This window comes from Triturus cristatus, chromosome 8 (assembly GCF_964204655.1).
Source record: "Triturus cristatus chromosome 8, aTriCri1.1, whole genome shotgun sequence".
Classification (NCBI taxonomy): domain Eukaryota; kingdom Metazoa; phylum Chordata; class Amphibia; order Caudata; family Salamandridae; genus Triturus; species Triturus cristatus.
The window spans coordinates 772,418,825-772,442,008 of NC_140591.1; the positions used below are offsets into that span (position 1 = coordinate 772,418,825).

Sequence of the window (23,184 nt, forward strand, 5' to 3'; positions counted from 1 at the left end):
TCAATTATATCAGCTGTTCCTATTTGCGTTGTTTGATTTAAAACATACAAGGGTGCATATTATTATATTTGTAGGTAACTTTAATACAATTAAATACCTCTTATATTAGTGATTCATTCCCTAGTCATACTGTTGGAACATTTAAGTAAAGTCGAATCTCTTGCTGAGACACTATTGAAAAAATAATTGGTTCTAAGACCATTCTCCTGGTACCATCAAAAAGTCCTTGAAGTTCTACAATAATACAGTCTGTGTCAGTTGACTACCACACTTAAAAGAAAAATACATGAGCTTATGTTTGCCAGTGTTAATGTAAGATGATGGATAATAGTTTATCTTACATGTTGAAAATCTTCAGAAGTGTAAATATTATCTTTTTGGAGGGGGGGGGGGGGGGGGGGGGGGGGTTAATAACGCGATCTAGACCCGAAAGTATTAGAGAGCTTTACATGATCACCTGGTGCGTTACAAACGGACATATTAATTTTTTGGTTAGAAATGAGGGGATTAAGTGCCCAAAATCACAGGATGTTGAGCGTCCCTGCCGAGACTCGAACTAGGATGCCCTGCTTCGATGTCAAACCCACTAGCCGTTAGGCCACATCCTCTCCTCTATCTGGCCTAAATACTGATAGCGGACTACAAACCTTTACCTGGAATTCTTAAACTAACCAGGCTCATAAAAAAGCACAGACCATAAGTATGAATATTAAAATAGTAATATGTTAACATTTACTGTGTCATGTTTCGGTAAAGCGAATAGAAGTTGACATATCCCCAACAAGGTCACAGTATCGACAAGCCCATAAGAGGTCAGAAATTAAGATGCCTTCACGAATATATTGTTGAGGGTGTTTAGGTGATACCATTTAGGGTAGTGTATTAAGATGAAGGTCCCACAGTTAGTCTGAGGTTTATTTCTCTTAATTAGTAATGAAAAGACATGAAAGACATAGCTTGCACTCACTTTTTTAGAAAGGATATTTTTCTTATTGATTTCTTGGTATTTGTTACTGCAAATTCAAAATCTTTTGAAGTATCCTCAAGTGTCAGGTACGACCCTGAATGTTTTCAGTATTGCAATTTGTAGATGGTCACAAGGTAGAACCACAGCACTGTTTGGCTGCAGGGTTGCATATGTAACACTAACTGATGTGATGTTTTGACTTTTAAATGTGCCACTTGACCCATGACACAAGTTATTTATTTTTGCTTGCTACAGACACCAGTTTTTGGAGATTGCCACCTCCTTGTCATTTTATTGATGTTTTGCAATTTTTCAACACGTTTTTCTATTGTAGGGGTTAATTTGTCTATTCCCAGGAATGGTGTGTTTAGTAGTTGTGATCAGTTCTCAAAATGTAGCTTTGACGTTTTAGAAAAATGCAAGCTAAAGCTATATGTTAAAAGCAGGTCATAGTTTTGCTCACTTCGCTGTATGCTTTAGCCTGGTTTTCGGTCACCTTCCAAGGGCTGAAAAGAGAAACCCAAGGTCACCATTCTTGTTCTGTAGACAAGACTTCTGACAAAGAGAATAAAAAAAATCTGATGACAACACTGCCTCACACTTCTTCCTGTTCCAGGTTTTGAGATCAGAGCCAGATCAGCACTCATTTAAATTATTCCAGGTTGAGCTGACGACTACATCACCCTCAGGAATGATTACCATTTCTCACTCACAGGAAAGACAGTGCTTTTCAAGTTCAAGGTCCTGGTATAGCCCGTCCATGTTAGACTTTGATACTTCTGTTTTCTTTTCTGCCGCAACTAAAATTGACTCAACCTACTCCCTTGCTAGCGGAGCTCTCTGTGGGCTCTTGTGATGCATTTAACATCAGCCAAAACAACAGCTGTCTCAAGCAGTTCTCTGTGGCACTAATGCCTTTGTCTGTTTTTATTTGTCACATCGTGTACCATTCACTGTGCTACCACACTGTTCTGGCAGACTTTACATAGGCAAAGAAGAGACATTTGACTGAGGCTCAAGAGTGGTTCTTGCAGAAAATATCTAAAGGCAGTTTCAAACCTTTTTAAGAATGCTTTTGAGGTTCTTAACCCTTACTTTCCTCCCCTGTCTTGCCTGTAAAAATGGCTACCTTTTGTTGCTGTTATTTTACTTCAATACCTGCCTTTTAAGGGACTTGCTTCCACTATTCCTTAGGAGTAATCTTCCTTTTTTGCTGAAGTCACTGGGAGTTCTACAGGGTCAAAGATCCCTGTGTCTACCTCACAGTGGGAAAGGGTGATAGTTATACTCGATTAAGGGAGTCAGCAGTCTTAACGACTGTTGTGTTTAATAGTGCCTGCTGAAGCCGCTACCGGTGATGTGAGAAACACCTTTCACATCTCTGTAAGCAAGAAGCCCTCAAAAATTTAATACAGAGATTCTAGTGGGCACGACTTCCTTGAGGCAATTTCAACCAAACAGGTTGTCATCTTTTCCTCCTGGAAGGAAATATAAAAAGAAAACAAATGCATGTTGTTGAAAGGTTTTTACTTCAGAGAGTTTTGGAATCTGGTCTTCCTTTTCAGTGTGCCTTTTTTCATCTGAATATCCTTGCCATGTGGTAAATGCCTAAAATAACTATTCGTCGTTCACCAGAGCACACAAAGGATCCTTTTTTCACAAAATGCATGTGAATAAGACTGAGGATTTAAACATCCAATTTGAGCAAGACTACCCATTGTGTGATCCAAGGGCAAAGGGCATTCTAAGAGAATATACATTGATGCCCTCTAAGTGCTTATTGGGGACATTTTATGGAGTTTCCTAGAGTTTCCTAGATATCCTATGACACACATTATGTACGTTGGTGGGTATGAAAAGAAGGCAGAGCTAAAGCAAAGATAGAGCACTGCACTGTTAGGACGAGAACCCTCACTCATGCGAAGGTGACATGCTTCATCATTGGGTTTCCTCCTCACATGGGGATCGCAAGGAATCCAGTGTGGGCTACAACTCTCATAGAGGAGGAGCAGAGGTATTTTGTTATAAAAGATAAGCAATATCGATGTATAAGAGTGAGGGGCACAGTGCAGGACTAGTAAGCGACTAGTGAAAAAAGTGTGGTCTGAAACTATCTTGTGGTGGGCGAAAACTGTCCTTTATTCTGATGCCCCCATTGGATTGAGTTAAAAATTAATGGATAGGGATTTCTATAATTGCCCTATCTTATGTGGTCATATGGTCAACATGTTTCTGCCAAAGTGGATGATGTTCTTATCATCTGGCGGGGAGACAAGGTTTCGGCCGAGACCTTCCTAACCTGGCTAAATTTGAGGAATCCTTTCCTGTTTTTCACTGCAACGATTACAAATGATACCCTCCCCTTCCTCGACCTGAATATCAAAGCCGAGGGAGGTCTTCTGACTAGCAATGTGTTCCATAAAGAAACTGATAGGAACAACTTACTATCTTTTCTGAGCTTCCATCCACGGGCTTTGAGGGAAAATCTTCCCTACGGACAGTTCCTGCGTCTCCGCAGGAACTGTTCACATGTGGAGGACTATAAAAAGGAAGCAGAAATTCTTAGTGAAAAACTCAGGAGTAGCGACTATCCCGAGATTGTAATAAAAAAAGCTCAAAAAAGAGCCAGGAATTGCAATAGGGATGCCCTTCTTGAAACTAACACGAGAGAGACAACGGAAAGGAGTATTTGTGTCACTACATATAATACATCCTCAAACCACCTCAAAAAAATCATCCAGAAGAAATGGCAGATCTTAAATTCAAATGGGCTGAACCAACCTGCCCCCTTATTCGCATTTAAGAAAAGTGCAAGCATTAAGAACATTATTGTGAATACCCGCCTGAGACCAGTTAGGGACGTAGGTTGCCTGCGTATTGGCCATCAGCCTTTAACTCTTGTTGTTGGACATTACGCTTGTGGCTATTGCAAAGCCTGTCCCCTGTCGATTAATGGAAAAACATTGACATTGGTCGGAAGAGTCCCTGGGAACTCAGACAACATACCACGTGCAATACTGAAAATGTGATCTATATCTTGAAGTGCCCCTGCGATTTATTGTACGTGGGCATGACAACTCGGAAAATAAAAGTTCGTATTTTGGAACACATGAGTACCATACGTTGTGGTAAATCCAATACGAGACTTACCGCCCATTTTCTTGAGAAGGAACATAATGAGAAGGACTTGAGATGGGTAGTAGTGGATAAACCATTTATACCACAGAACACAAATGACATCTCGAGTTTCCTTTTAATAAGAGAACAGAGATGGGTAGAACGTTTGAAGAGTCATACCAGAGGATTAAACGATGGAATCCCTTGGTTCCAGTTATATGGAATCATGCAATAAGAAATGGGATTCCAGAAATAGCAAATGGGTTTTATTCAATGAGACGATGAACTAATAAGTTAATCCACTCCGGTGTACCATTCCCTCGTGGAATTGTGGGAGAATAAACATTAAGCTGACCCATTAAGGAAGTTCGAAATGTGAGCACATTGAAATAAAATACACTCTCCCTAGCTGATAAGAACACCTCTGCTATGTTAGGAAGGCAAAATTAGAGGAGACTAGGAACTCCAATATGGCCGCCATGAATACTGACTCGGGCGTTAGAAATCAGAGGGCCTCTTTCTATGGTGGTGAAGTGAAGAGCATGCTGGGTAACGCACAGATTGGGCGTTGAGGGATCAGCGTGCACGGAAACATCTCCTCTTTAAATAAGGGCTTGATGTGAGGCACCCGTATCGTCGGAGGACGGACGAGGGGAGTAAGGAGACAGTGTCTCTTTGGAGTAGTAAGTGCATAAGTGACATCCCTGTTGTGCGATTAAGTTACCTGAAGCGTGAGTGCCGTTCGGCCACCCCGTCACATTCTACAGTGCCTTGAGTACCGCACTAGAGAAAAAGTTGAATAGGGGTATGAGGACGAGGGCAATTGGACATGGCCATAAAATGGGATTGGTCTGTGTGGTGAAGATGATTGAGTGTGAATTTTATCTTTACACAAACGAGTGTTTTTTTTATATTGACGCTCCTTCCTTATACAGAGTGTGACGACAAGAGCACCCTCCCCCGCTGTCCCGGGTTTAGAGCAGTTCTCGTAAACTCTTGTGAGTATTATTGAGTTCCATTGGTTGTGGGTCACTTGTACAGGACAGATAGACTAATAACATGTGATTTTACACGTTGAATATATGGAAAGAGACACGGTGTTAGCTATGGACCGTTTTTAAACTTGAAGAGTTGTATATACACATATAGGAGGATCTGACACTCAAACATTTGGCGAAGTGTTTTCTGTTGGTTGCAGTGTCCACAGACTTGGGGTTCTGGTTTTGTTAGAAGGTGAGGCTGCATTGGAGAATATATATCACGTTAAAGGATGCGTGGGAAATACAATGAGTATTGTGAATAATCAGGAGAAGAAGGAGATTGGAAATGATGATACGTTTCTTTTTCTTCTTGTGTTATAGATATGTTGATCCTCTTGGAAATTCCACAAAGAGTAACATGGGGATATTACCCCGATTGAATAAGGTAAAAAATACCCGAAGAGGGGTATAGACCAAACAAAAGGGACCAACACCCTGATGAATGCCAGAGTGACCCGGCTGGGCACATAGAAAACTGGCAGAAACATGTTGGTTTTAGCAGTGGGGATTGTAGGGTCGTTACCTGCCCTGGATACCCCATCTTGTTTATTTTAATCCTGCCAGAGGTTGACAAGAATAAAGCTTGAGGGTCAACCCCGAGACAGTTTTAAACTTTTTTCTGCACTTCCTTTGGTCCCTTTCTCCTGGAGACTATTTGTTTCTTTTCTTTCAGAATTACACTCTTGTGTATGTTCTGTTTGTTTTTTCTTTATACTCTACCCTCACCACTTTTCTTCATCATCTATTCTAAAAAATTGCGCTCCACCTAAGGTGTTGGTCTGCACCGAGGTGTATGATGCGGCCCAATGATGAAGCATGACACTTTCGGGTGTGTGAGGGCAGTATTAAAATATCTATTGATTTTCCCACTTTTAGCGTCCCATATTGTCTTATCTGCTTTTTTGATTGCGTCTCTGTTGTGTGAGATTAATTCATCAGTTGCAAGCAGGACTTCACGCCACTCCTTAGAGATAACACAAGGGCATCAGCATGCTTCTCTGTCTCAATCCTGATCCAGCGAGGAACCGGTTCCATCTCTGGTCCTGATGCACCCTGAACTCTGGGGGTCCATCAGCAACCTTGCAGCAAGGCAAAGCCTTTCGAGAGGCTATGCTGTACATATTTTCGATGCTCCCAGTTCCCTCTGGTGGTGCGCCTACGGGCCATTAGTATCTGCAGGGCCCTCTAATTGGGCTACCACCGACGAGTTTGCCCTCAGTGCCATATTGCCCCGTTAAACCCATTACAGGTTCTGGGCCAGCATCAGTCTTAGTCTTGCACTCCGCATTGACCCTAGTTTATAGATGCCAATGCAACCCGTGTCTCATGCATGCGACAATCTGATGCGTGACAGGGGCAGAGCGCACACACACAAAAGACAGGCGCTGATGACAGGAAGCTACTTGGCATTCTAGCAGTTCGTGCCTGCAGCTTTCTGCCATCGGAACCACTTACCTTGCGCTTCCTGATCTTTCCACACTGTCCTCGTGGTGATCGGTGTCTTCGTCGACTTCTTTTGTGCCGGTGCTTCATGCTCTCTGGATTTTTGTAGCTAGTGAAACCTGTGGGAGAAAACATATGAAGACATTTAAACATCGTCAATCTACAAGTTATGGGTAACGCTACAAAACTATGGTAAAACCTGAAATACTTACCTAATGATGGCATACAGCTACTGGATACAAAGACTGATTTGCATATAATCAGCCGACAAAACCTATAAAAGCAAATCAACAGAATATTAGTTAATGTTAGAAAAATTGGCTTAACGTCAACTTGCCAACCTCATCGACACACAAGACATCTTACATGATACTCTGTCTGGCTTCTGGTCAGGTTACAGCACGGAGAACACATTGTTGGAGGTGGCGGAATCAGTGAGAATATCGGTGGATGCAGAAGCATCAGCAATGCTGATCCTCTTAGATTTGTCGGCGGCCTTTGACACGGTTGCTCACCACATTTTTCTGGACAGACTCAAGCAGATAGGCCTACAGGGGGCAGTTCTTGCATGGATCTGGTCCTATCTTACAGACCGCTCTCAAAGAGGTTTTCTCCAACCGCATCAATCTGATCCCAAGCCTTACGGTGCGGTGTGCCACAGGGCTCTGCCCTTAGCCTTGTGCTTTTTAACACTGGTGCCACTTTACACTCTCATTGCTACTTGGGAAGTGAAGGCAGTATCTTATGCAGATGACACCCAGTTGGTGTTCTCATTCAAAGATAACTCAGAGGACTCGTTTTCCAGATTAACGGGGTGTCTGAAGGACATCGCATGCTGGATGAACATCAACAAACTCAAACTAAATGCGGGTAAGACGGAGGTACTATTTTTTGGTCTGGCCTTTCCCTTCCCCTCTGCAGGGTTATGGTGGCCAGTTGAACTGGGCTCACCACCATTTCCAGCAAAGTCTGCAAGGAATTTAGGTATCTATCATTAGAAACTCAAGTCCGGCACATCTCTTCGGCCTGCTTCGGGAAACTAAGAAGCTTAGGAAAATTCATGCACCTCTTACCGAAGGAAAGCTGCAGGGTCGTAGTCCATGCTACTGTGACTTCTCAGTTGGACTACGTGAACAACTTTTACCTTGGATTACCTTCATATCTGATCCACAGAATTCAGATGGTACAAAATGTGGCAGCGAGACTCATCCGACAGGTGCCGTTCCGCCACCATATCTCCCCACATATTAGGAAAGTGCACTGGCTCCCAGTTGCAAAAAGGATTGAGTTCAAGTCTATGACCCTAGCCTTTCGTGCCCTACCTAACAAAGGACCCAGGTATCTCAGACATAGGCTGTGCCCTTACCAACCTAAACGTACACTGAGATCAAACTCCCAGCACCTGCTGTGTGTACCTCGTTTTGCAAAGTCCTGAATGGGAGGAAGATCCTTTACAGTGAGGACCGCCAGGCTATGGAATTCCTTCCCATCGCATATGCACTTGGTGGAAACAGAACCTGAGCTCAGGAATATCGTGAACACCTGGCTCTTTAGCCAGGGATAGCTCCTGGTCAAGTTTCCCTATCTGATCTCCGCTCAGTGCCGGGACACCTCTACTTGAGGTAGCTGTTGCGCTTTACAAATGCCACTATTATTATTATTATTAGTGTCAGAGCTATATCCAATCTAAAGAAGAATATTTTTCTGTTTAACTAAAGATCCTGTATTTTTGTATTCTTTTTACATTTTTGATTATTGAGACATCATGAAGGAAATGAGACCTATTCAATAATAATACTAGGACAGGTGAGGCAGTACCCATGTAATTAATAATTTAACAGATCGTTGTCACCTGCTTATACTCATACATATGTTCTCTACTTTCCAGCCCAACACATGCAAATACCAGTAAGTCTGCTTACATATATATCGTCAAGTGGGTGAGGGGAGAATTAAGGTATAGAATTACTGAGATTCCTTGGCACATGTCATTTTGCACTAGATACTAGCTGGCCACTCACTCTTCTTTTCTCTTTCATGAGAAGAACCAGTCTAGCCCTGAGTAGACAGTTGCATCTTAGACCAGTCTGTGAGGGATGTATGTTTTTTCTCTTCCCCCATGGGGCTGGGTAGACTTTGACTCATTTGGGTTTCCTAGCTTGAGAGTGAGGTTTGGGATTAGCTGTGTGTCATCCTTTTGCTCCTGCAGAAAAGTACACAGGTGTACACAGCACTGGAAGAGGAACTGCAGCCTATCATTCTTTCTGACGCCTAACTGGCATTGTCTTGACTTCAACCACGTTATGCCAAGAACTTGACATGCCACAGCGTATTGTGAACTCTTCGGACTCTAATACTGTCCTACTACCACACCGCAGTGCTCATACATTTCACCAGCTTTTTGGATCAGACTCCGATCAGAGTCAGCCTTATGGAGATGACATGGAAGGGGACATGGATGGCCTTGACCCTCATTATGATGCAGATGACTGGTGTATGGACTTACAGGAGGCCTGGACACCTCCCCCGATATTGGGATGTCCCCCCCCCCCCCCCCCCCCACCGGATCACTAATGGAGGAAAGTACTTCCTTAACAACAGTAACCTGCATGGCTGATGAGGTTCTTGAACTTCACCTCCACACTATGGAGATTAAAACAAATGTCCTTACAGAGTTCTTACAGCCTAGCCAGACACCAGCTGATCCCTTTTTTCCCCTTAATCAATCTCTTCCAGATGCACTATTGGACACTTGGCATAAGCCATGCTCTGACCCCACCTAACTCTCCAAGTCAGTCAACAGGTTGCTCATCACCGTAGGAGGACTCCAGGCGAAAAAGGCTTCTGACCCAGCATCCGACTTTCTAAAAGTGGCATTTTCAATATTGTAATCTCAAATCTGACTTCATCATGAGAGAGATTTAGTGTTATCCTATGGGACAGGTAACCCTGCCGTAGTGAAAAATGAACGCAAGAGTTTTTTCATTACCAGTATATGTAAAACTTAAAAGTACATGTCCTAAATACACTGCACTCTGCCCTCTGGGCTGTCCAGGATCTACTCCAGGGGTGACATATGTATTTAAGCGGAAGGTTTGGACCTGACAAAAGGTTTACTTTTCCAAATTGAAATGTCAGTTTAAAAACTGCACACACAGGCTGCAATGGCAGACCTGAGACATGTTTAAACGGCTACTAAAGTGGGTGGCACAATCAGTGCTGCAGGCCTACTAGTAGCATTTAACTTACGGGCCATGGGCACACATAGTGCCACTTTTACTAGGCACTTGCCAGTGAATTAAATATGCCATTTGGGAATAAGCCAATTCTTCCGGGTTTTAAATAGAGAACACAAGCACTTTAGAACTGTTTAGCAGTGGGAAAATGCAGAGTCCTAAGGCCTGCAAAAATGAAGTCGGCAAAACAGAAGGTTTGAAGGCAAAAAAGATTGGGGGAAAACATCACCAAGGATGCCAGGTCTAACAATGGGTGATATTTTGCCTGTGGTCGCAGAAGACCTGCAACCTGCACTGTCCCAAACTGTTCATGATGGTTGGGATACTGCCAAAATTGTCATCCACGTGGGCCTGGCCACCACTGCGCAGGGCCATGGTAACTAGCATTGTGCTGCGGCATCCCACATTAATGAGGTATACGAGTTTCTCCGGGGATGTCCATGTCCTTGATGGACATGGCTTTTGACATTGAGAAAGTGCTGGTTGCGCCCTGTGCAACAATGTTTGTTGCCCCCCCCCCCAATGACCACCTCCACCACAGATTCTCTCACTAGCACCCAGTGACCAAGTCTCCATAACCACTCTCTCTCAGATGCATTGAATTAGTTATATAGCGCCACTCATACCAGTGTAGGGTGTCAGAGCACTTTGCATCACACACACATTACAAAGAGACAATCAATCATACCTGTGTAAATCAGTGTATAGGAAATGTTACATAAACCAAGGGACTTGTAGGAGTCACATGTTATCCCTACTGGTAGGCAGTATAGTTTAAGAGTGCTTGGTGTGGATAAGCACAAACTCAGGGCCTCATTTATGAGACTCCTTGCGCCTCCGGAATGTCACTTTTTGTGACGTTCCGTGGCGCAGAAGCCTGCGTGATAGTTATCAGGCAGCACCAAGCCACTTTTCTTGGCTTAATGCTGCCTGATAAATATCAGTCCCTTTAACGCATTGTTCTGCGTTAAAGGGGCGTGCAATGGGTGTTTGCTGGGGGCGTTCCCAGCTAAATCCATGGCCTTTTGACACTGTCCCAGATTTATGAGAAATCGTAAATCTGAGGCAGCGCCAAAAGCCTACACCTCCCCATGGGAGGCATAAGGGAGGCGCAACGAGGAGAAATATCTGTATTTCTCCTCGTTTTTCCTTTTTCTATGTGTGCTGTAGATGCAGCACACATAGAAAGAGGAAAAAGCCTCTGTGAATATTTTTGTACAGAAAGTTTCCCTTCCTGTACAACAATAATCATCCCTGCAACGCAGGCACCCTTGCACCATGGTACAAAGGTGCCTGCGTTGGCGCACGGCAGCCCATTGTGCGCCGACGCAGGGGAAAAGGACAGGAATGCGCCGTATCTTATAGTTACGGCGCATTCCTGCTCTTTTCGTTTGCCGTAGGGAAGCGCAGGAGGAAGACCTGCTGCACTGCCTTGCGGCAAAAACACATAAATGAGGCCCAGAGAGTTGAAAAAGAAACAGCATAGTTGGGAGTTTTTTTTAATAATAAGAATGGATTTCTAGCCAAATTAACCCTTTTTGCAACATTAATCAATGTTCTAATGTATACTGTGCAGTGTGTATGCAGTTCTATAATGAAAGTTAATAGTTCACCGCTGTATTAAAAGGACTTTAAGTTATAAATTGCAAGTAACAAAAGGATGTCTTTTTTTAAAAGCAGTAACCTGCTAATCTGTTTACATTATATGCACTCTGTAATCTACTTGGTACACGTTCTTGCAGCAGGCATATTAACCTTCTGCACTAACTTCACATAAGTCAAAACCTCAAGTATAGTAAACTCTGATCTCTCTGCAGGTAGATAATCACGTGAGTTATCTTGACATTTATGTGAGGCCTGGTAGTTGCTGGTGGAAAGGAACGCTGCAGCAGGTGCTTTAGAAACATAATAAACTTGCAAACACGACGCCCTCAGGAAGCCAGCACCTGGTGCGATGGCACCGGTCGCACCGCTCTAGAGCCGGCCCTGAGAAAGTGGAATCAGCCTTGGAGCAATTGAAAGAAAGCCGGGCCATGGCAATCTCTCTCTAGGTCTTTCAGCTCCAGTTCGGCAATCCCCACAACAATTTCATTCTTTAGGGTCTATACCAGGGGCCTAGCATATTGACTGTGCCAGCCCCACCTCACACACAAATGACTTCTTAGGCCTTTCCACACAGTTTTCCATCCTCATTAGCAACTACTGCAAAACCTCTTTAGTATGCCTTTAGCAACACACAACTACCACGTCAGCACAGTATAAGCCTCTTTCTGCAGGGGTGGCAAAACATCATTCAATCTAATGGGTTCTGCAGATGCAGATTGTCCAAGGGGGTTAGGCCGTACCATTCCTTTGCTACCCACCACATTTGCTACCTACAGTGCAATGCCTGATAGAGAACCTTCTGCTGATCTATACCAGGAAGTACTGTCTATTTTGGCCAAAAGAGCCATAGAAAGCATCCCAACATCAGAAGTTGGGACTGGCTGCTATTCCTATTACTTTCTTGTGCCAAAGAAGGACTGAGGCCTTAACCCTTTCTAGACCATCAACCCCTCAATGCCTTTCTGACAAGTTTAAGATACTCACTTTTACCAAGCATCTCTCTCTGCCATGGGTCCTAGCGATTGCGTGGTAGCGTTGGACACGCAGGACATTTATTTAGACATTCTCATCCTGCAGGCCCATAGTCGCTACCTGTGGCTCAAGGTGGGTCACAAACACTTTCAGTTTGCTGTTCTCCCTTTTGGCCTTATAAGTGCACATCAGGTGTTCACAAATGTGATGGTGGTGTTCACTGCCCATCTGAGAAGGTGAGGGGTACCAGTCTTCCCTTGCCTTGACGACTGGCTGTTGAAGGTGAACTTGCCACAGTTAGTTGCGAACCACCTCCTGAGGTTGCACAGGGTATCTTCCAACAATTGGGAGAACTTTGGCTCAATCTCTTTGCCACTACTGAGAATGTCCACTTTTGTGCACTGGAGTGTTCAAGAAGGCTCTCTCTGAATCAGTTTAGAGTGGAGCACAAACCCTTGTATGCCTTCCCGCTGCTGCTGCTTACTGCCCCGAGTTCTGAAAAAAGACTCGGAAGGATGTGCCCAAGTCATCCTAGAGAGACTGGAATGGGCCAGGAGAGTGTTTGAGCTCCAACTTTTGGGTCTGACCAAATGCCGTCCTGTCAGGTTTCCACTGCTAGAGGACCTCTTGACGTAGTAGCAGGAGGGCTGTTCTTACACCGAGCTAGCTCAATCTGCACCTTCGTGCATGGAGAAAGAATGGCGGCAGTTGAGTTCTTTTGATCTCCCTCCTGAGGTCATTGATGTCATACTGGCAGCCAGGGGGGCCTTTGTGAAATCTGTAAATGCCGGGCACTAGGACAAGTTTGTGGCGTGGTGTGGTACCCACCAGTTAAACTCTTTGCAGACAAGATTGTCAGATGTATTATTGTTTGCTTTGTTTCTGGCCCGCAAGATCTTGCTCTGGGCACAGTTAAAGGTTATTTACTGGCTATTTCAGCATTTTAAGGTTTCCAGACAGGATATCCCTATTTAAATCATCAGTTGTGATGCATCTCATAAAAGGTTTGCAGCATATGTTTCAACCAACACATTTTTTGATGTCACAGTGGGACTCACCTTTTGAACCAATGCACAGTTGCTCATTGTCTATTCACTTTAAAAATAGTCTTCTTGGTGGCGATGATACCTGCATGCCTGGTGAGTGAATTTCAGGCCCAGTGCAGTCACCTTATACCACCTTTTTCCCAGCCAAACTGGTGCTCAGGACTCAAGCAGTGTTTCTGCCAAACGTAGTGATGCCTTTTCACATCAGTCAACTCATAACGCTTCCAGCCTTCTTTGCTACGCCTCATCCTTCAAAAAAGGAAAAGAGACCCCATTGTTTAGATCCCAAGAGAACCCTCAGCTTTTCATTGATCAAAACAAAGAACATTGAGTGAGCAATCAGCTCTTTGTGGGCTTCTGCAGGCAAAGACAGGCAAGGCAGTGCAGAAGCAGACATTTATTGATGGCTAGTCGTCTGCTTGAAGATCTGCTATGCATTGTCTTAGAAGAAGCCTCATGGCTAAGGCCTCACTGCCCCAGAGCCAAAACGTCTACAACTGCGTTGGCTCACTGACTGCCTGCCCTGGATATCAGCCAAGTAGCTACGTTGGCCTTAGTGCACACATTCAAGAAGCAATAATGTCTTCAATGTCAGGTCCATCAAGATGGGCATTTAGCCAGCTCAGTCCTGTAGACGTATTAGTCTAAGCCATTCCACAGACCCACTACCTTAAAAGTTATTTCCTTGATATCTATGCACCAGGTGAAGAATCTGCAGTTAGATCTATACATTAGAAGAACATGTTACTTATCTTTGCTACTGCTCTTTCTGGTGGATTCTCCATCTAACCACAGATTCCTCATCTCCCTCCCACCTCCCTGTTCTGTGGTATGGTCCCTTCCGTCTCAAAAGATTTGGGAATCTGTACACTTACAGTTCGCTCATACATTCAGGGTATAAGTTGTTCCCAGTCTCCTCTCTGACGAAAAGAGACATGTTTATATCGGTCTTCTCATTATGAGTAAAAAAGGGAGGATCCATTTCTTAGATGAGCATACATCGTTTTCTGATAATTGTTAATCTGGGAATCCACACCATTTAAAATGTTGACTTTCTTTTTTCTAAGTTATGATCTACAATATTTTAAGCATCTTTGGGAAAAACGTGTGTTTGAGGCATATGAGCTACAGATTACACACTGGGCATAGATCGCCATCTGGTGTTGGGCCCGGATGTTTGCACTTGTTTTTGTCTTGGAAAGTCTTTGGAAGTCATGAGGTATGTGACTCCTCCTTTTGATCATAGTGCACATGGGCATCGGCTCCATCCTCATATTGTTTTTTTCCGCCATTGGGCTCGGATGTGTTCTCACGTTCCAGTTCGTAACCGTTATCGGTTTTCTCTTTCGATGCGCAATCCTTCCCATCTCGATGGTATTGTTTTCGATCGCGTTTCCAGCCAAACGCGACCCTTCAACTTCGAAGTCTTCGATTCCTGTCGTCGACAAAGGCCTTCGGGCCTACCCGGGCCTCATCTCCGGCTCATGGAAAGGACGCCATTTAAAAAGTGTCCTCGGTGTGGGTCGAAGTTTCCCCACACTGACCTACATGAGGTGTGCAACCTCTGCCTCTCACCGGAGCACGAGGCCAGAGACTGTCCAGCTTGTGCCTCCTTCCGCTCCAAAAAGACCATCCGGAACCGACGAGCTTGAAGAACAATTGCGCGCTCGTCATCTTCGATCCCCGATGTGGGACATACCTATTGGTTTTTACTCCTTTGTCTCAGTTATGTTTATGTTCATGGAACGCTCCAATCATCCAGTGACCTTTTTGATCCCATTAAGTATTTCATTGGGGTTGTGGCCTTATGTCCAGAGCTGCTGACGTGTGAAGTAGGTAACCCAGTTTGAATCCCACCTCGCCTTAACATCCAGTGTTCCCATTAGCTACAGAGCAAAATATATAAAGACTTCATCTGGTCCGTAAAGCATTCCTGAACAGGGATGGTTGTCTCCTAACTCTTCTCATTTGTAGGGAAGCATGGTATAATCAGCAGCAGAAAATAAAATGCTGTTCTCTGGTTTCTGGCTTTAAGTATATATTAGTATAGCAGTTACTATTTAGTCGCTCAACCAATTTATTCTCAGTAACTTCATGGAACATTACTGGTTTCTTCAAAAATATAAATTATGTTGTTTTGGTTTCTTTTAATGGTACATTTGATGTTATAGCTTTAAGGTAAACTAAGCCCCATAAACTGTATTGTCATGATGGATGACAATCAATCTCCCAAAAAATATATCACCCGGATGGATAGCAATCATTCTAGTCACCAACTATCAGTGCATTTGCATTTGTTAGTGACCATCAAAATATCCTGTCTCTGTGGAAATTTAGAGGTGAAGTCAATGAACGTCTTGGTGGTGGGGTTTAGGTTTGGGAATGGTCTGTGTTGGATCCTTGGTAGCTTCTATAGCAATCATTCTGAAAGAAAAATCTCACCAAGGTTGGTGATCATTTCTGATTTTTAACCATATTATGTTTCTCTGGTGAATTTGTAAACAACATGCAAAACTAGTTCTGTTTCTTCTAAGTTGTGGTATCAGAAGTAGGGCAGGCAGGAGCAGAGGATTCATTTAAAAAGAGTGGACATATACAGTAGATATATCCAAAACCTCCTTAAGACGTATGATATGTTTAGTTGGACCAGCCATTTCCTTAGCATTCAGATTGCTCACCACACCTTTTAAGGGATAACTATTAAAACTATAGTTGATTATTTAATGTTTAACATCCCCTTTTTTAAATTTAGCAAGAATTTTGAGGTAGTAGATAGAGAGGAAAGTTACCTTAACCCATTAATTATGTGTACACATTTATCCAGTTACACTTCATGGTCATTCTGTCAGTTAGCACATCCTTGACTAGAAATGCCAGAATCAATTAGAAGAGGTTCCTTTGGTAACTGATTAACCTAGTAGAAAACACTGCAACAACATTCAGCGGAGCCTTGAAATCAGTTTATCAGTGTTTAGACCAAAACAGTTTTGAGACATTGATTATTCAAGGATATCAGGAAATAAACTCATCGGAGGCACAGTATTTTTCTTTTAAAAAAACATTAGTATCCAAAAAGAACAAGTAAATGGTTTTCTGGTGAGTGCAGAACAGCACAGAAGAGCCTCTGAAAAGATTTCCAAGATTATGCATTGGGACAGAGGAGAAACCCGCATACTGTCTACAGAGCGAAGTGTGAGAACTGCAACCCAAGAGATTAATACAAAAGTTTGGAACAAGATGAAGGAAGCTTGTGGGTCTGGGGGTTGTAGGAAGTTTAGAAATTAGTGGTCTGAAGAAGCTCTTCCAACATCTAGGTATGGCAGTTGCCCAAGTTAGATGGTTAATCCATTTTGAGAATGTATTTGCTGAGAGTGAGGGGGGTTATGATATTGAATAATATCAAATGGCTACAGGTCCCTAAAATGATAGAAGACAGTTCTGTCAACAAATTCCTGGAATGAATGGAGTTTGGGTACACCTGTTGGCTTTTGTACCCTGCTCTTGATGCAGGTTTTAATGCAGTTTGTGATATGGAAAAGCCTTTCAGTTTTTGCAAAAAATCAATAATTGTTCCATTTTTAAGAAGGAGTATAGGACTGATAACACCTGTAATAGAACACTTTCCCTATTGTATACCTATCTATGCTTTTGGGGAGGCAGATGTTTGTCAGGCTGCACAATTTCACTTAAGTGCCAGATTTTTATCTGACACACAGCTGGGCTGTCCATGAGGCTTGGGTATCAGAGAACAGTACTCCAACGTTTATGCATTGGTCAATGTCAGTACATTTGGCCTTTATGGACGTGACAATTTGGTTTGCTCTTGCTAAAATGTCCAGACTTTGGCAACTCCTGATAATTTGGGGGTGTCGCAGAATAGTTAGTCATTCTCCTTCAAAGGATACAAACACCCCTTATTCCCATAACATTTTACAGCCCGGAGTTTACTCCGTCAGTGCAACTGAGAAAATTATTCCATTGGCCTGACAGAGTAACCCGTCTGCCAGCTTTAAAAATGACCGCCAAGCTGGCAGTCATTTCTAAAGCATAGGCTGGATCTTCCATCAGGGCGGTTCCTGACAACGCTTTTTTAAATTTGACGCATAACTTCGTCGACATGACAGAGCCATCTGTCAAACATTTTTTTTTTCTTCTCAAAAAGAAAATTTAAAAAATGCCCCTTCTCCATGAAGTCACCTATAGTCAGACTATTGAAATCTATAGATATTACCTACTAATACATTTTTTATATGTCGATCAAATATTTAAATGATTCTTGATTTGTATTGATTTTTGATGTTTTTATGATCAATGTATTGAAATAAACTATTTTGAAGATATCATCTGCCCTTTGTTCAACTATTGCTAGTGGTTTTGAACCTGAAATGTTTAGATAGTGAAATATACTGGGGATGCATTCACTTGGGTCTCGTGAAAGTCAGTTTCTTGATGCTTCTGCAGATGACCTCTGCTGTATAACCAGTAGCCTCCTCCAAGGCTTTATCTTTGGACTGCTTATTTGGATGATTACAAAGTTACTTTGTAGGGTTTACCCATTAGGAAGAGAGCATACTACATTCTTGATGCAAACTGTGGCTGAGGTCACACAAAGCCAAACAATCTGATAACACTTTGGCAAATTGATTACTGTGTGGAAAACCTTGATTACTCTTGGTAGCTTAGCAGAAGCAGTAAGGTGTTCCTCAGTAAAAAGGCAGATGACGCATTTTCAACAACACCATAACGTGATTAAAATTAAGAAATCAATGAGTTAACATTTCCAGACTGTTTCAAAAAGTATTTCAAATGGAAAAAATTAGAACTCAAAAATTAATGTAAGTTATCAATGAGGTGCAATAAACTGGAGTCTGGGGGGCCATCCCTTGCGTACCAGCAAGGAAACGGGGTAGGACTGTGATTAGTGCATCACCCAGAAGAGACCTGGACTTAAGTACTGTTTGCGGCCAAGTAGCGAAAAAGCACGGCTGAATAGAATTTGTGGGTCATAGAGGACAAAGGTTTTATTGCAGAATATTTCTGAAGGTCAGAAATCTTCAGTGGAGCAAAGCTAGAAGATATACACTGGAAGCTATATCAAGACAGGGCTTCATGAGGTAAGATACTTTGTTACTGTCTTGTAGTAGCCACAAGTTTCGGGGTCAACAGGGTTGATCATGACAAACTGTGAAAATGCAGCTGCACTGTTTTAAGTTTTTTTCAGGTTGTTTTTCTCTTCCTTCAGAGAAGTCCCAAATTTTAGGGAAAATTCTATAACTTTTTCCCTTGTGCTCCACAAATTTCCAAGGTTTCTTTAATGTAAGCCTTTTTGGTCACCTAGCCAGTGGTTCAAGTTATTGGAACGTCTCCAACAACTCCAGTTTAGGTCCACAGTAAAATGTATATTTCCTGGGTTTCCTCTGCAGTGTTCTAACTCTCTCTGTCTGTGGGGCCTTTTCCACTCACAGATATAGGGGAGATGTTTCACATGAGCTGACTGAAGAAATGCCCACTTGTCCCTACTTTCCTTGTTTCCATCCAGGCTGACATGGCTTCCTCTGTTTCTAGTACATTTTTCACAATTCGGATTCAGGAGAGAAGTTCCAAATGAGTAATCAAGCTTTTTTTCTGGACCTACACCATGTTGTTCTTGATGGCCAGCAAGAAGCTAATATCCTTAGACATCAGTGCAACTTTGCTGATTTATTATAGAGCTTGAGGTCCCTTTCTTGCAGATGGAAATTCTATCAGGTATTTGTCTTCTTCAGTTCCTGGTAGCTCTCTTTCTGAGAGTGTTTATATAGCAGCTTCTGAAGGGTAAACTCTACTCGTACTGTGATTCGCGACAACCCATAAGCATATCCAACTATTTTTTAATTTCCCTACCTAGTATGTGCAGTCATGTGCCAAACTATTAAGTCCTTTGTTATGAGTTTCAGTATCCTAGTCTAAATGCAACTCCAGGAGGTATATTGCTTTAGGCTACAGTTAGCCAGGTTTTTCGGGGTCCTGAAACACCGGGCCCGGTTTCACTGAACGTGGAAATGCTGCAGGAAAACAAGTCTCCTGGCCTACTCCAACCCTGCCCTGACTCTCTGCCATACCCACCAACCAACTCACAGACTCCACTGACACCTTCCACCCACTCTTAGCAGTTGCAAACTGTTGGCAGGTTTGTCCTTGAATCGGGGAAAAAATAGCGGAAAACAATTTGGTATTCCTGAGTCTGACTGGTTATTCCCCATTCCAGGAAACAAACGCTTTTAATTTCTGGATTTTGATGTGCGGATACCGACAAAAATCGGAAATTCTGGTCCACCGGTATATCTGAACCAAAACCCAGCAAACTTGTAATAAGGCCCTACTCGGCACATAAACATCATTACCTCACAATTTATATTGCCTTGTAAAACATGGCTGCCGTCTAATCTGAGATACAGAAAACAAATGCTGAGGGCACAAATGGAAATCGAATGTCTTCTCTTCTTCTTTGGTCATGAATGCTAATTTATGGGCATTTAAGTAATTTGATATTTCTGCACGGTAAGGCATAACAAAGAGAAAACCCCGAGATCAGCTGGTAAGAGTATGTTCTTATTTTAAGCTTGAGGGATCCTAGTTAACTGTAATGCAGTAAAGTGGGAATTCCCCTTGGAAAGCGGGAGTAAAGAATAAGGAAAAACCAACAAATTAATAATTAAATATGTTTCTGTTCAGGAAACCTTCCTACAATTATTTTTTTTATCTTCACTTCCTTTGCACCTTCCCTAAAGGTTTCCTTCGTTCATATTCCTAAAACAGTTACGTTGTGGTTCACAACTTTTTCCACTGTTCAAGTTTTTCATTCACATAAAAGATGCAGTATTAAAAATTCTTATAAATAAGATTGCATATCTTAGCATTGTTGTGTGGCCATCAGCAAATAGAGGCTTTTTGGGATAGGGAAATGTGAAAATTACAATCTCGACAATATTTTTCCGTTCAGCTTAGATTTCTGCATGCATTGTAGAGTTTCTAGAAAGAGCATGATGGTACATAATATAATGGATTTTTTAAAGTGAATTTCTTCCTCAGATTCAAGTAGCTAGAAAGACTACATATAATAAAACTATTGAGATTTTCACATTATTTTTTTTTAATAGGCTTTAACAAGACCATGAAATTAAGTGGACGGCCCTACAGACACATTGGTGTTCTTGGAACATCCAAACTGTACATGATCCGGAATCAAATGTTCACTTTCACACCCCAGGTGAGTCAATAAGACCCACCTAAAAAGATGGTTAATATTCATAATTGTAATCAATCAGAAATAATAATCTACCTTTAAAGTGCTATTCTCTGTCAGTTGCACCAAATCATATCTTGTTTTTTATATTGTACCTTCTTTCTTTCTTTATCAGTCTGATCTCTTGTTGAGGTGCCAGATCTTCATATCCTCAAGTTTACATATGTTATGTCGACCAAGTAATATGGTGTTGCTGTAAATTGGTGCAGGAGAACACGTATTTTGCTCAGTGACACAAAAAGTAGCTCAGATGCAAAATGTCTGGATCTGGTTCATGAATTTTAATTGAATGGGGTCATCTTATGAATAAAAGGAATACCGTGGGGAAGTGGACACACACAACACACACATACACACCCCTCCCCCAGTCATACTTTCACATATGAGGACTGGACATTGACCGTAATCGAGGGTGTATTTACTATTTTTACTCCGCATGCACATATTAACATAGGTTACACAGCGAACCAAAACAAATATGGCTCTCCTTTTAGGTTTTTGATGCTGTATCTGAGTAGTACTTAAACACACTGCAGAGACTGGTAGTTCGATGGACAGGTCTATTGTTTTAAGTGCTGAGTTCTCCACCCCGACTGCGGAATCTCCGCAGTTGTAAAGTTACTATTCAGTCACAGCTTTGTGAATACCAAAAAAGAGAAAACTTACAAAAATGTGTAAGTTTACTTTTGTGAATCAGGCCCTATGTGTATAATGTTCAGAAAATGTATATTTCATTTTTAATTATAGACAAGAAAGTACCACATTGGCCTTTTCCTGTGTATTTCTCAAGGAGCTTCCCTGTGTTCACCATGGCACCTAAAAACTGTGAATCAACTGCTACTAGTGAGGCATCTGTCCAAGGGGGCCATGACTTCCTCCCCCTTGAAGGATTAGGAGTTGGGCGGCCAATGTGGCTCTCCCTTCTATCTCGGCTCTCCCAAGGGCTTGTCCGGAGACTTACCATCTGCAGTTTGCGGAGGGTCCCTAGTGATTAGAATGTTCTCAAAGAGCAGAAGTTACATTCTGAACTTCAGTGTCAAAATAAAAATGTATGGGGAAGCCAGATGCAGCAATTGTCCAGGATTTTCATCCTTGCAGAAGGCAATTTGTGTCTAAAGCAAAACATGTACGCCATTAATACATTAGAAATCTGATTACCAGCTCAAAGATGTACACATGAGTACGTGGACTTGTTATTCTAATTTTGGGGAAAATTCAAATATGGTTCCCAAGTATGAATCCGCTTTTTTTAAAAAAATTTATTAACTCTGTTTATTAAACTTGACGAGACTGTGGTCATAGTATATATTTGTAGCATATATACATATATTCCAGTAGCAGCCAGTTTAAGACGTATCCGTACATATTGCTAATATTGGAATCCGCTTTTTTAAAGCCTACATTTAATTGAATTTCAATAGGTACTCAATAATGGCTGTAGCCACAGATGCACATTCAATTATTTTTTTCATTTTCTACTAACGAAGCAATTTTCAACATCTACACTTGATATTTCTCTTAGTAGTACCTCTTGTTTCCATACCATCGTCCTCAGTCCATTAAGGCATACCCATAACGAGGGTTAACCTGACGGTGAGGGAGCATAGTCCAGGCATGGTATCACTCATTCACTTTTATGCACTCATTATTGGTAGTATTTCCTGTAAATATCAGAGCCCTTTTTAAAGACAGAATGGTGCTGAAAGTCAAAGGTCGACTTCCAGTCTCCGCGGGGTCTTACCGGTGGTAATTACAGCATCGGGGTGTATCTACGTATTGAATGGGGTCGCAGTTTCACCAACCCGCAAGGACGCAATAATGGCAGTCAATTTTGATGGGTATGACATTTTTTACTTTGGGCAGTCTTTGTTTCAGGATAATTTCAGGATAATTCCTCTACTGCGTTATTGCATTATATACAACATATTTTGAAAAAAGTTGATGCAGCTTCCCGTCATATTTAGCGTAACTTTGCGTCTTGCTGCTTCCACTATCAATTCCTTCATGCCTTCCATCCCAAAAAAATCACCATGAAGGTGAGACCTCTATTACTTTGCTTCTCATTACCTATAATGCAGGGCACAATTCCTCTGACATCTATGTGCTCAGAGAGGTCAGATCACCCCCTTTGTTTTCTCTGGAGATCAACAGTACACTCAAATTCTCTTGCTCTAGTAGTGTTTCCCAATATTTCTATTCTACTGTCTGTAAAAGACTTGTGTATCTTGGTTGACACAAGTTTAATCTGCAGCTCATCAGTGGCCCTAAATATTTGTTGCTTACTTTTATGATTTTGACCTTGCGCTTTCTCAAATGTGGAATTCTGTCCTCCCATGTTAAAATTGTTTTCTGTAGCTTGTCAAACTTAGTGTGTCGTGATGAGGTAGTTCTGGCTGGCCTTTTAGCTGTCCTCTGTTCCATTTCAAATGTGCCTCTCACCAAAGGTTGATAGTCACCCAGGATAGTATGTTGA

General features: G+C 42.2%; 1 protein-coding gene across 2 annotated transcripts in view; it reads left to right on the forward strand.

Annotated features, from left to right (window-relative positions):
* Nucleotides 1–23,184, forward strand: part of PHKA2 (phosphorylase kinase regulatory subunit alpha 2) — a 687,190-nt gene that overhangs the window by 278,106 nt on the left and 385,900 nt on the right. For both annotated transcript variants that reach the window (XM_085622210.1, XM_085622209.1), the window contains exon 16: nt 20,566–20,675. In XM_085622210.1, coding sequence (XP_085478336.1) covers nt 20,566–20,675 — 110 coding nt within the window. The remainder of the gene's footprint in view (nt 1–20,565; nt 20,676–23,184) is intronic.